At 31.0% G+C, this 12,359-nt stretch overlaps 1 protein-coding gene across 4 annotated transcripts in view; it reads right to left on the bottom strand.

Moving 5' to 3' along the window:
* LOC117911336 (MADS-box protein JOINTLESS-like) overlaps positions 1-11,445 on the bottom strand; it is a 38,812-nt gene extending 27,367 nt beyond the window's left edge. For 2 of the 4 annotated variants that reach the window (XM_034825664.1, XM_034825663.1), the window contains exons 1-2: positions 11,317-11,445; positions 10,617-10,819 (exon numbers count right to left, since the gene is read on the bottom strand). In XM_034825664.1, coding sequence (XP_034681555.1) covers positions 10,617-10,798 — 182 coding nt within the window. In that variant the 5' untranslated portion in view covers positions 10,799-10,819; positions 11,317-11,445. The other 2 variants (XM_034825666.1, XM_034825665.1) reach the window with 2 other exon arrangements.
* Positions 11,446-12,359: the final 914 nt, after the last annotated feature.

The following is a 12,359-nucleotide window of genomic DNA, read 5'->3' as shown; positions in this document are numbered from 1 at the left end:
TTCCCTTTTCCCTTTTAGTCTCATTTGAGGAGTTAAAATTTTGGTTGTACCAATTGTGTAGGCTATAGTTTTAATACCAACATATTGATACAAAAACACAAAGATCGATATAGAAGGTTTTCCACTCTATTATAAATTGGGTTTGAAACATCCCACATTTTTCTACTCCTTGAATCTACACCTTGAACGATGAGCTTATTGCTTTATAGGATAATCTTTATAAATTTATCTCTATCTCATAACATTTTTCCTCTCATAACCTAAAATATTTATATTAATATTTCTAATAACTTTCTAACATTTTCATACTAATATTTGAGACATCATCTAACATTTTCATGCTAATATTTTTTTAGACAAAAAAATAAATTAATAACAACATTTAGTAAATAAGACAAATACAACGGTGCCAAAAAAAAAAAAATAGCCTTAAAAAGCAAAAGAGAAAAAAGGGGAAAAAAAAAAAAAGCAAAAAGACTTACTCCATTTGCTAAGTAACAAATCAATCAACAAAATTTATCATAGACAATGAAGTCTCATCTATAAGCTTTCTTGTACTTTCTCGCCTAGAGTAATGGGGTAGAAAAAAATTAGAGTTTGGGAGCTTGGTCCATTGGATCCACACTTTCAAATAATTTGCTTTCTCTCCTTTCAAAATGTCCAAATTAAGCACAAAAATCGCAGCCCTCCATGCCTTCGTTTACTTCTTCCCTGCAAAAGTTCTATACCAATTTAAAAGATCAATCTCTCTTACAAGAGAAGGCAACAACTACTTTCTGCCCAACAAAGAGAATACGAGTTTTCATAAGAATCTTGGTTTAGTAAATTGAATGAGATTGTGATAAAATGATTTTTCTTCATATTTGAAAAGATAAAACTTATTCTAATTAAGGTCCCTTGTCTTTTTTTTTTTCCCCCCAAGCTACTTCCTAATTGACGAACCCTATTTTCATATGAACCTAAGAATTCCAAGCTATTTAATATGAAAACCCTATTTTGCCTTAAACTCAAAAAAAGAATACGAGGATTTGATTGAGAATTTTCTGCTCTTTGAATCTATCCCAACGACCTTTTTCTAACTATCCCTTCAAATTGATCTCCCTTGTAAGACCAAAATAAATGTCTTTGATACTTTCCCAACTTTCGATCATGGAATTATTTCAAGGAACAAATTCTTCAACATCTCCACATAACTGAAATCCAGGAATCATTTGAGTTGGTTATGGCATATAGTGAGAAAAAATAAGTGCTCAAAGCTGAATCACCACACCACATATCCTTCTAATACTCCGCAATAAAACAAGTTATATTTTTAAAATATCCTACCCGTCCCAATTGCCTTCTATAACCCTACTTCAAACTCATCCTTCACTTTACATGAATACAAACAGCCAACTACTTCCTAGACTTCCTAATAATAACTCATTTCCATATGGGCTCTATTTTTTAAGTAAACTACCAGCTCCACTCACTAGGAAGAGTCTTGCTAAGGAAAAATATGTTTGATTCTGAGTCTATCTTCCTTCTTTTCATGCAAGCAATCGACTATTTTCTCAAGTAAAAACTTTTTCTCAAGGGCTTCTCATTTCCAAAGAAAACCTCTTTGAATTTTTCCAAGTCTCGACTTTCCTTTCTTGGAATTTCAAACTATGACATAAGTAAATTAGCATGCTAGATAAGAATTTTTGTTTATGCATTGCTAGCTTTTGTGAAATCTATCTTGCAGCACACAAGATTTATCCCTAAACAACTAGGATAAAGTGAAAGAAGGCATCCTCCTCTGATCATGAAAAGACAGCTATAAGCCCTTGAATCCTCTATCCATAAAGAATCGAAGGACGTCCCATTGATCCTAGGTCCCTAATCCCCTAGATTAGATAAGAGACTTTGAAAGGAATTAGACACCTCCTTAATTTCAACATCCTCTATGAGCCAAAAACCATTCACTCTTGTTCTAGTCGTGTAATTGCTTCCTCTATGAACATCAGCCATTTTGGGGAAAATTTTGGTCTTTTTATTCGCCTCCTTCAACCAAACTCTCCAGACTTCTGCCTATGAGAAGCTTTTTTTTTTTTTTTTTCCCAGCATAGCAGCTTATTCTTCCACTACCACCCTTCTAGCTTCATCCTCTTCAACAAAGTGAGTAGCTTACCTCTCCTTTCAATTCAAAAAACATCAATTCCTTCCGAACTACGACACTACCAAAAACCTCTTTGTTCCAAGCTTTTAGGTCCATCTCCAAGGCTTTGAGTTTAGAGGCCAGAATATAGCTAAAAAAAAACCCCTTGAAGCTTCCCAGCATGTGTTTTAGTTCTATCTCATTGCAGCTCTTCTCTTAGTTGTAGTTTACTTATGAATAATGCATGAAAAAATTGTTCCTCAAAGGTCCTATCCAGCCCTTGTCTATATGTTCTATTAAAAGACTCTTTATACCAGAGTGTGAAAGCTAATTTGTTTGCATGTAAGAGTTCATTGCTGCAGGCTAGGTTTTGGAGATGATTCCATCTAGAAGTTAAAGGTCAAAAATGATGGTGGACTTGTGCTACCAGTACAGCCAACTACATTGACTGAAGTAATGTGATCTTTTTCCAGGTTACTAAGGTTCATTATACATACAAAAGACTAGTAGTGACACAAGCCATGTCTCGGCAAGCACTTATGTAGGAAACAATTCAGTTCTCCATTAAGAGGTCCATTAAAAGAAGAAATTACCGATAACCTTAACCTTTTCTTGATGTAATAAACAAATTTTAGGCATACAACCAAAATACTCAATTTTCTATTCAAAACTTCAAAAAAATTCAATACACTTTGCTATGATGTTATAGACAATTTTCACGTCCTCAATAACATACAACATTTACAATAAAAAACAAACCTCATATTTAGATGGGCTATTACAATTTCCTACAGAAAATTTGAACAAGAATATCAAAAGAGAGTACAAATTAAGAAAATAATATGACTTCCTTGTTATGGAACTAACTATGACTTCCTTGAAGAGGATTTGCAAAAGATGCTTTCAGCCTTTGTGTTTAAACAACAAAAGCATGTGGAAGCATCTGAATTGTGTCTTCCAGTGGATGAAACCAAGTGATGTATGAGTAATATTGTTCAATAAAATGATACAATATTAAAAACTTCTTAATTATCACCTTTCCTCATGGATTGAATACTCATTCTGTATAAGAATGTTTAGACAAACAATTGTGGTGCCATGCCTAATTCTTGTGACATTTTTTCAAATAACTTCTCTATGAAATCTTAGATAATTGTCACAAGTGGCTACTGCATCAGCTAATTCACATGCCAAAGTAGTGTTAGAAAGTTAAATTTGATTTAAGAAGTTTCTAAAGCTAAAATTAGATTTAGATTCTGAAAGTTAAAAAGAACATTTTATTTTTAGTGGTTGATTTGGTTTTTATATTTAAGTAGTTGAATCATAAAAGGTTTTTATTTTTATATTCTTATTATTAGGAGTTTTTATTTTGTTAAACGTGAGTATATATAAATAAAAGGTTATGTAACATTTAAACAGAAGTGGTAGAAGGCGGTAAATTTGTAATTCTCCTTGATTTTTTATCTTCCTTTATGTAATTTATTTGTTTTTTTCTTTCAACCCTATTACTTCAAGAGACTGGTATCAGTCATACAAAAAAGATCACAAGTGGAATATATCCGTTTCAATTCCCCAACCCATAAAAAACAATTAAGATAATTAGAGTATCAAGATGAAAGTTTTGTTTGGTTTACAAGATGTATGGGAGGTTGTGGAGAAAAGTTACAAAGAGTCATCAAATGAAACTACTCTATCCCCAAATCAAATGGATTTTTTTTGAAAAATATAAGAAAGAGAGACAAGAAAGCTCTCACCATCATCTATGAAGCAATGGATAAAGTTCCTTCTAAGAAGATTTTAAGTACAAGCATCTCCAAAGAAGCAAGATAAATATTACAAAATATAGTTGATAAGGTGTGAAAGTTTGTGCTCAAACTGTTAAAGGAGAACTTAAAGGTTTGTACATGAAAGTATCATAATTAATCTCCAATTACCTTTTCTAAAGTATTGACTATTGTAAATTTATTAAAAGGAAAATTAAGGTGAAAGTTTAAACGACATTCATGTGATTGAAAAAATACCTTAATCTTTAGATTTGAAGTTTGATTATATATACTATTATGGTCATTGAAGAATCTAAAGATTTAGATTCTATGACCATTGATCAACTTATAATATCATTACAAGCCTAGGAAGAGAGATTGAAAAAGAAGAACCAAGAAAAATTAGAACATGTTCTCCAAACAAAACTTATTATAAAAGAGAATGAAGTAAATTTTAATAAAAGAGGTCAAAATAATCATGGACGTAGTTGTGGATGTGGTCAAGGCAATAGAGGAAGAGATGGTTTCAATTCATCAAACAATAAAGGAACAAACCAAAACTCATATCGCTTAAAAGGGAGTGAAAGATGGCACAACTCAAGACAAATGAGACGAGAAGGTATGATAAGTCCTAAATTTAATATTATAATTGTAAAAAAAAAAATATATGTTCATAATACTTATAAATATAAAAGCACCACTAACAATAAGGAAGGGCAAGCCAACCATGTTGAAAAGAAAAATCAAGAAGAACCTACTGTATTGTTGGCATATTAAAGAGAAAATGAGAAGAAAAACACATGGTATCTTGAAATTAAAGCGAACAATCATACATGCAGATTCAAAAATAGATTTGTGGAATTTAATGAATCAGAAAGTGACCATGTTACTTTTGGAGATGCATCCAAAATTTCAATAAAAGGTAAAGATAAAATTTTAATTCATTTGAAAATAGAAGATATCAATTTATCTCAAATATTTACCATGTGCCTAACAAGAAAAATAATATATTAAGTTTATATCAACTCTTAATAAAAGAAGTCAATAAAAGAGCATGAAGAAAATCTTAATAAAAGAAGTCAAAATAATAGTGGACGCAGTGTGGACGAGATCAAGGCAATGGAGGAAGAGATGGTTTCAATTCATCAAACATGAAGGAACAAACCAAAACTCATATTCATCGAGGGAGAATGGAAAATGATGCAACTCAAGATAAAATGAAAGGTGACAATATGATAAATCCAAAATTCAATGTTATAACTATAAAAAATAAGGACATTTTGCTTATGAACATAGAAGTGCCACTAACAATAAGGAAAGGAAAATCAACTATATTGAAAAGAAAAATCAACAAGAAGCTATTGTATTATTGGCATATAAAAGAGAAAGTGAGGAGAAAAACACATGATATCTTGACATCAAAGCAAACAATCATAAGTGTGGATTCAAAAACATGTTTGGGGAACTTAATGAATCAGAAAGTTGCCATGTTTATTTTGGAGATGCATCCAAAATTTTGGTAAACGGAAAAGATAAATCTTCATTCATTTGAAACATAAAAAAAATCAATTTATCTCAAATGTTTACCATGTGCGCAACATGAAAAATAATATATTAAGCTTAGGTCAACTCTTAAAAAAATGAATATAATATTCATGTGAAAAATCAAAGTCTCTCAATAATAAATCAGCATGCCAATTTAATTATTAATGTGTCTATGATAAAAAATAAAATATGTTTATTAAACATTCAAAATGATGTAAAATATCTAAAATCCTATGTCAATGATTCTTCTAGAATTCGATACTTAAGATTTGAAAATCTAATTTTGGAGGTTTAAAATTGTTGAGCAAGGAAAATATAGTGAAAGGATTGACCTCAATATATCACCTGAATCAATTATGTGAAGGATGCTGCTTACTTGGAAAACATCCCTCAAAAGGTTTTTCACAGAAGCAATGACAAGAGCAAAGGACCTCCAAGCTCATTCATTAGATGTATGCGACCCAATTCATCCAAACACTTTTGGTAAGAAGAAACATTTTTTTTTTACTTTTTATTAATGATTTTAGAAGAAAAACATGAGTACATTTTTTCAAGGAAAAATCTTAAGTATTTAAAGCTTTTAAGGAATTTAAAACACTTGTACAAAAGGAAAGTGACTATAATATAAAGACATTGAGATGTGATAAAGGAGTTAAATTGACATTAAAAGAATTTGAAGAATATTGTGAAAATCATGAGATTTGTTAACCTTTAACAGTTCCATAATCTCCACAACAAAGTGATGTAGTTGAAAGAAAAATAAAACTATTCTTGACATGTCTCAAAGCATATTGAAAAATAAGATGACTAAAGAATTTTATGCTAAAATGGTTTATTTATTAAATCATTTTCCTAATTGAAGTGTAAGGAATAAAACATCATAACAAGCTTGAAATGAAAGAAAGTCGAGTATTTCACATTTGAGAGTGTTTGAAGGTATTGCATATGCTCATGTTCTAGATCAAAAGTAACTTACATCAAATGACGAGCGAAAAAATATTTTCATTGATTATGACTAAAGCTCCAAAGACTACAAGTTATACAATCCAAACAATGGAAATATTATTATTAGTTGAGATATCAAGTTTAATGAAAATGAAACATAAAATTAGGGTGCTCAAGAAGATAACTACGATATTCCTCCCCTCTATGAAGAAGAAGAATAAATTAGAGAAAGCTTGCAAGAGATTGTTACTCCTCCTTCATCAACACCTCCATCATTGAAGTTCCAACAACATCATCTTCATTGAAAAACTCAAACGAAAGGACAACACATTTTGGAAGTTTACAAGAGATTTATGAGGTAACAAAAAATCAAAACAATCTAATCCTCTTTTGTCTTTTTGCAAATTGTAAACCAATATATTTTGAAAAAACAATTCAAAATAAAAGATGAAAAAAGGCTATGGACGAGAAAATAAAAACAATAAAGACGAACGTCAATGAGAAATAATACCTCTTCCAAAAGGGAAAAAGGCAATTAGAATAAGATGAATATAAGAGACATAGAAGAATGTAAAAGGAGAAGTAGATAGATACAAAGAAAAATTGGTGGCTAAGAGTCATGAGCTTCTAAATATTATAATTAGATTTACTTTCTAAAAGTCAAAGAAAACATTTTATTTTGAGTAGTTGATTTAGTTTCTATATTTAAGTAGTTGAGTACTAAAAGATTTCTATATTTTATTAATAGGAGTTTCTATATTTTTGCTGTTACAAGTTTCTGCTTTGTTAAGTGTAAATATCTACAATGTAATTTTTTAATACGAGTGGTGAAAGACAACAACTGTGGTGCCATGCCTAATTTTTATGACATTTTTTCAAATAACTTCTCTATGAAATCTTGGATAATTGTGACTAGTGGCTACTCCATCAACTGATTCACATGTGACAGTAGTAGTGTCCCTTTTTGCATCTATATGGTATTTTAAGAGTTTCAAAAGGCAACTGAAATTTTAATAGATGCAGAAAAGGAACCCCTTCTTTTGTTGTTAACAGCTAGCAGATCAAAGTTTTCTGGGTACGCAAAGAAGTTTGTAATAAGAACAAAGACACACAGCATGCTAATTACTTCTTAATGCCCTAAAAAGTGTAATAAGTCAGAAAAGATAAAGAGTGGTTGCCTTAGTGTAGGAGTATTGGATTGGCAATACTTAACAAAAGATCATGTAGAAGAGCTTTCAGCAAAACAGCTGTTATCACATGTATGTTTTGGAATATATCTAGTAGGTTTGAGCTGCCAACAAAAACAACATTTGGAAGAGCAAGCATGAATGATTGTTACCGAATAATGGCAAAGTTGAAGGCCAGCATCATCCCCTTTGATCAGATTTTCTAATTTATTATAAAGACAGGGTTTCAAGGCTACGGATTGTTGGTATAACAGCTGAAAGGACAACTAATTGATTACCTCTTTTGCCATAGGGATGCTGAAGGTATTTGAGCTCCCAAGCACTCCAGATCAAGTTCGTGCAACTCTACAAAAACTAATTTTTATTGAGTCATTTGTTGATTGATTCTATTAAATATGTTGGCAATGAAGTAGTTGGCAATGGTGAAAAGGAGGCTGTACATTAGATATGTTCTTAAAAGATTTTCTTGATGCCATCACTCTAAACTATGTGGATATGCTATTCAAGTTTGATGGAGATGCGAGTGAGAAATATTTTGCAAGGCAAGGGAGAATGAAGAAATTTTGGGGTCATAATCCAAAGCATTGGTTTAGGAGAAGAAATTAAGATGAGTAAACTAGAACAGAAAATGAAGGTAGGGTATGCATAGTTTGGGCTATAATGACATACAAGTGATGAAGCCCTTTGGGATAAATATTGAAATGGAAGTCAGAGGCTGTAATGACTTAATGACTGATCAGATAACAGAAGCAGCCAAGTTTGGCATGATTTTATGGATTTTGAGAATGACTTAATGACTGATCAGATAACAGAATCAGCCAAGCTTGGCATGATTTTCCGGATTTGAGGTTTCCTGCAATAGCTGTATGCTTCAATACAAAGTGATTGCTAGAAGCTTAATGATTAAAATCATAAAACTATTACCAAGTTTTTTTCTCGAGAACTTTATGATTATTTATTAGAGGCTGTTAGCATGCTCATTAATCATCAGTTGTTAGAGGGCTGTACACACATGATTTTGATGGTCTATATAGTTTCTCAATACAGTTTACAGAATGGTAGTACTCTATGTTGTCCTTTTGTATAAATTTCTTATAATCTAAATGAAAATATTCATGTAGATTATTCCTTTATTTTTCTTTGTTTGTGTAAGCAGGCATTTCTGCATATATACCTTATGCTAATAAACTATGGTGCTTAACTTGTCTAGGGAAAATTTTCCCTTCAAATTTGAGTTGAACTTCTTTTCTGAATCTCTTCACTCAGCAACTAAACAACAAGAGTTTAGGAAAGCTTCAAACTTCCTGTTACCGTCACAAATCTTCTCGGCTTTTAGCACACTCCGGTCTATATATACACACAACAAACATGCATGTAATTGGATATATGCAGTACTTATTGTCTGATTTTGTTTTGGACTGATTTTTCAATGCATGTGTGGCCAAATTTTGAAGCTATATTTTCGGTATTTTTCATACAATGAAGTAATGAGATTTAATGCAATGAATCCCTTATGATATGTTGTAATCTCACTGTTGAGCATTTGTAGTACTTTCTCTTTTGTAAGGAGACTACCTTTACAAAAACAAAAGTTCATAGATCAAAAGCTGAGAGAACTCCTTTTTCAAAGCCCTACAGTATCTAATATGGCATTGATTTCCCAAGCTTTTACCTCTCACAGTGCTCAAACTCAGATTAGGTTCATACAAAATAATAGGTTTCTTAAAATCAAGTCAAACCCAAGCTAATCATGGGACCAATTCAATGAGCCTGTCTATTTTCCAAAACCTAATATTGAATTGTAAACAAATCTATAGCTATATGAACTTAGGCCTATGAAAAATATTGGAATTAATGACTCCAACAGATCATCAAACAAATTCCATGCCCAAATCAAATTATATATACATATGAATCAATGACGAATATGTTATTAAAAACATGGTCATTGATGTCATAATTTGGCATCATATTCTCCTTTAATTTATGCAGTGCACACATGTTTTCTTGTTCTGTGACATCTACCCAACAAAGGATGCTCTTTCAAGCTCCATCATTCTCCCTAATCCCTCTTATTCCTTACAAAATCATCTTAATGATTGTCAATAGGAAGAAAACCAGCACCTTGTCAAAATGAAGGACAATACACAAAACACACAGATGATAGTTAGAAAAAAAAAAAACATATCTTCAGTCTAGGATAATTAGATATATGCCTAATTTAATTAAAAGCAGGAAGAAACCTCAATTATTGATTATGATTAATTATTAAGGAATATTAATTCATAGCTCATACTTCACTAGAGTATCATATCTAATAGTACTACAGTACATGCATGTGATTCACAAATCATATGTTATCACATGCTTACAATTGGCAAGAAAGAGAACCACTGTGTAAGGAAAACTGAAAGATCTGAAAAAGTTTGAGCCTTCAAATGAAACCAAGAACAATGGATCAAACACTGCCCTAAGCTAAATAATATTTCACAGAAAACGTACCATGTATAGTTCTTTTCCAATATGTATATCTAGGAAAGAAAATTATACATTATTATTTCTAGGTTGTAAAGCTTTGATTGCTCCAATGGAGTGGGAAAAAAAATGCTTCTGAGGTTAAATTCTCATTCTCTTTTCTGTCAGGTGATCTTGGGAAACCAGCTGATAAAATGATATATAAAACATGAGGGGAAATTAAGCTAAGCAGAAGACAATCAGGATAGCACAATCACCATAACAAGCAGCTACATCATAGAGAATGATGTTGAACTTAATTTTTTATTCGTAACACATAACACAGTGCAAAATAGTAGAATACTCTCCACTCTGAGAAAATAATTCACACCGTACTGTACATTTGGGAGGGTATCCATTTGTTTATTAGATTTGATGATGCTTTTCCAAATGCATAGGACAAATAGGGTTTGAGCTTGATTCAAAAAAAAAAAAAAAAATAGCGAACAAATAAAGAAAAGGTACTAGGATTGCCTGCAAAATGCACTGAGATTCATATATCTATGTATAAAAAGAAGGAATGGGAGAGATGAGAAAACTAACCTTGAGCTTGAATACTCAAAGAGCTTTCCTGCTGCTGAGAAGACAATATGCGCTATCTCAGCATCACACAGTGTTGAGAGCTCCTGTGCTTTCTTAAAAAGCCCTCTTCTTCTCTTTGAGGAGGTCACTTGCCTTGCTGCTGTGTTGTCAATCTTCTTGATCTGAATCTTCTGCCGCGCCATTCGAAAATTTTCAACCAAACCCTTCACAGAAAAAATCAACACAACTCCGTATCAGACCAAAGAACATGTAGAGAGAGAGAGAGAGAGAGAGAGAGAGAGAGAGAGGAGAGAACAAATAAGGAAAAAAAATCAGACCCTTCACAGATCAAACTGGTACTTCAAAGAGAATTCAATAGAGGGAGAGAGAGGGAGAGAGAGAGAGAAATGGGGATTTGGGAAGAGAGAAAAAAAAATGTGGGTGTGAGATAAGAGAAAAAATAAACAAACGACCATACATGAAAAGAAAGAAGCACATTTCCAAATTAAGCAAAGAATCTAAAACCAACCCTAAAGAGAGAAAAAGAAAGCCAAAGATATGACTTGGATGAGAAACCAAGGTTGAAGGAGCCAGGCGGTAGCTGAAGGAAAAAGAAAAATCCTAGCAATATTCCAAAGACATTGGGCTGATCAGCACTGCAATTTTCACAGATAGAGCTAGCATAGTGGATTGGCTATCTAGATTTCCATTCCATTTTTACCTTTCTATGTTGCTTCCAGTTGTGTGGACAGGTCACAAACCCCACACTCCCAGCCACCAATTGTTTGGAAGAGAGAAAAAGAAAGATAGAGAAAGAGCAGTGACCACTGTTGGGAGAAGAGAAGATTCCTTTTTATGGCCAAACACTCTCTTCCTTTTACTTTCTCTCATATGTATGGTCCTGGTGTGAAGTAATATTTGACAACAGCATTAAATCTAGCATTAGTACCTAAATCTCAACTTTTTATAACTTTATAGCATGAGTACAATAAAATATTAAATTCTATATATAATAATTTGGAGTTACCATAAAATAAAATTTTATTGTACTTTAGTTTTTAAAAAATTCAACATATGTTATTTCTCAATACTTTATTTCCTAAAAATTTGTATATTAATCTGATTTGATTAAGCAAATTATTGAGTGGATTAAGAGAGTGTTTATTTTTTTAGCTTTTTACTGAAAATAATTTACTTTTAAATTTTAAATAGTTTGTTTTTCTACTTTTTCATAATTTATTATAATTTTTTTATTGAATAAAAAAATGAAAATATTTTATTTCTTTTTTAAAATAAAAAATAATATAGTAGTTTTTTTTTACTTTTTAAGATTTAATAAAAATAAAATATTATAAAAATAAACAAATTAATACTTAACATTATTAAATACTACTTAATTTTAAATTCTATTTATAACTAAGTAAAAAAAACAAACAAACAAATGTCACCTAAGAGTTGTAAATTTCTTATTTTTTTTCAAGAATCTTCTTTTAATTGTCATTTTTTTTTATCATTATGGTCATATAGTATGAAATTTATGTGATATATGCTAAAATGGTAACACTAGGTAGATTTTGAAGGATAATGAAATAGTGTTAATGACATATTTATGCTAATTTTTATATGAAAAGTTCATCATTATTTTACCATAAAAATATTTTGGATTCAAATTGAAAAAAAAAATTAAGTCCATTAAAAATAATAATATTAAAGGATATAACTAAAACTTTATATTTTTATAATATTATATATATATATATATAT

The sequence above is a fragment of the Vitis riparia genome, chromosome 3 (assembly GCF_004353265.1).
Source record: "Vitis riparia cultivar Riparia Gloire de Montpellier isolate 1030 chromosome 3, EGFV_Vit.rip_1.0, whole genome shotgun sequence".
In the NCBI taxonomy this organism is placed as follows: Eukaryota; Viridiplantae; Streptophyta; class Magnoliopsida; order Vitales; family Vitaceae; genus Vitis; species Vitis riparia.
Note: the sequence above shows the minus strand (reverse complement) of the source record. Positions and strands in the feature narration are given on the sequence as shown.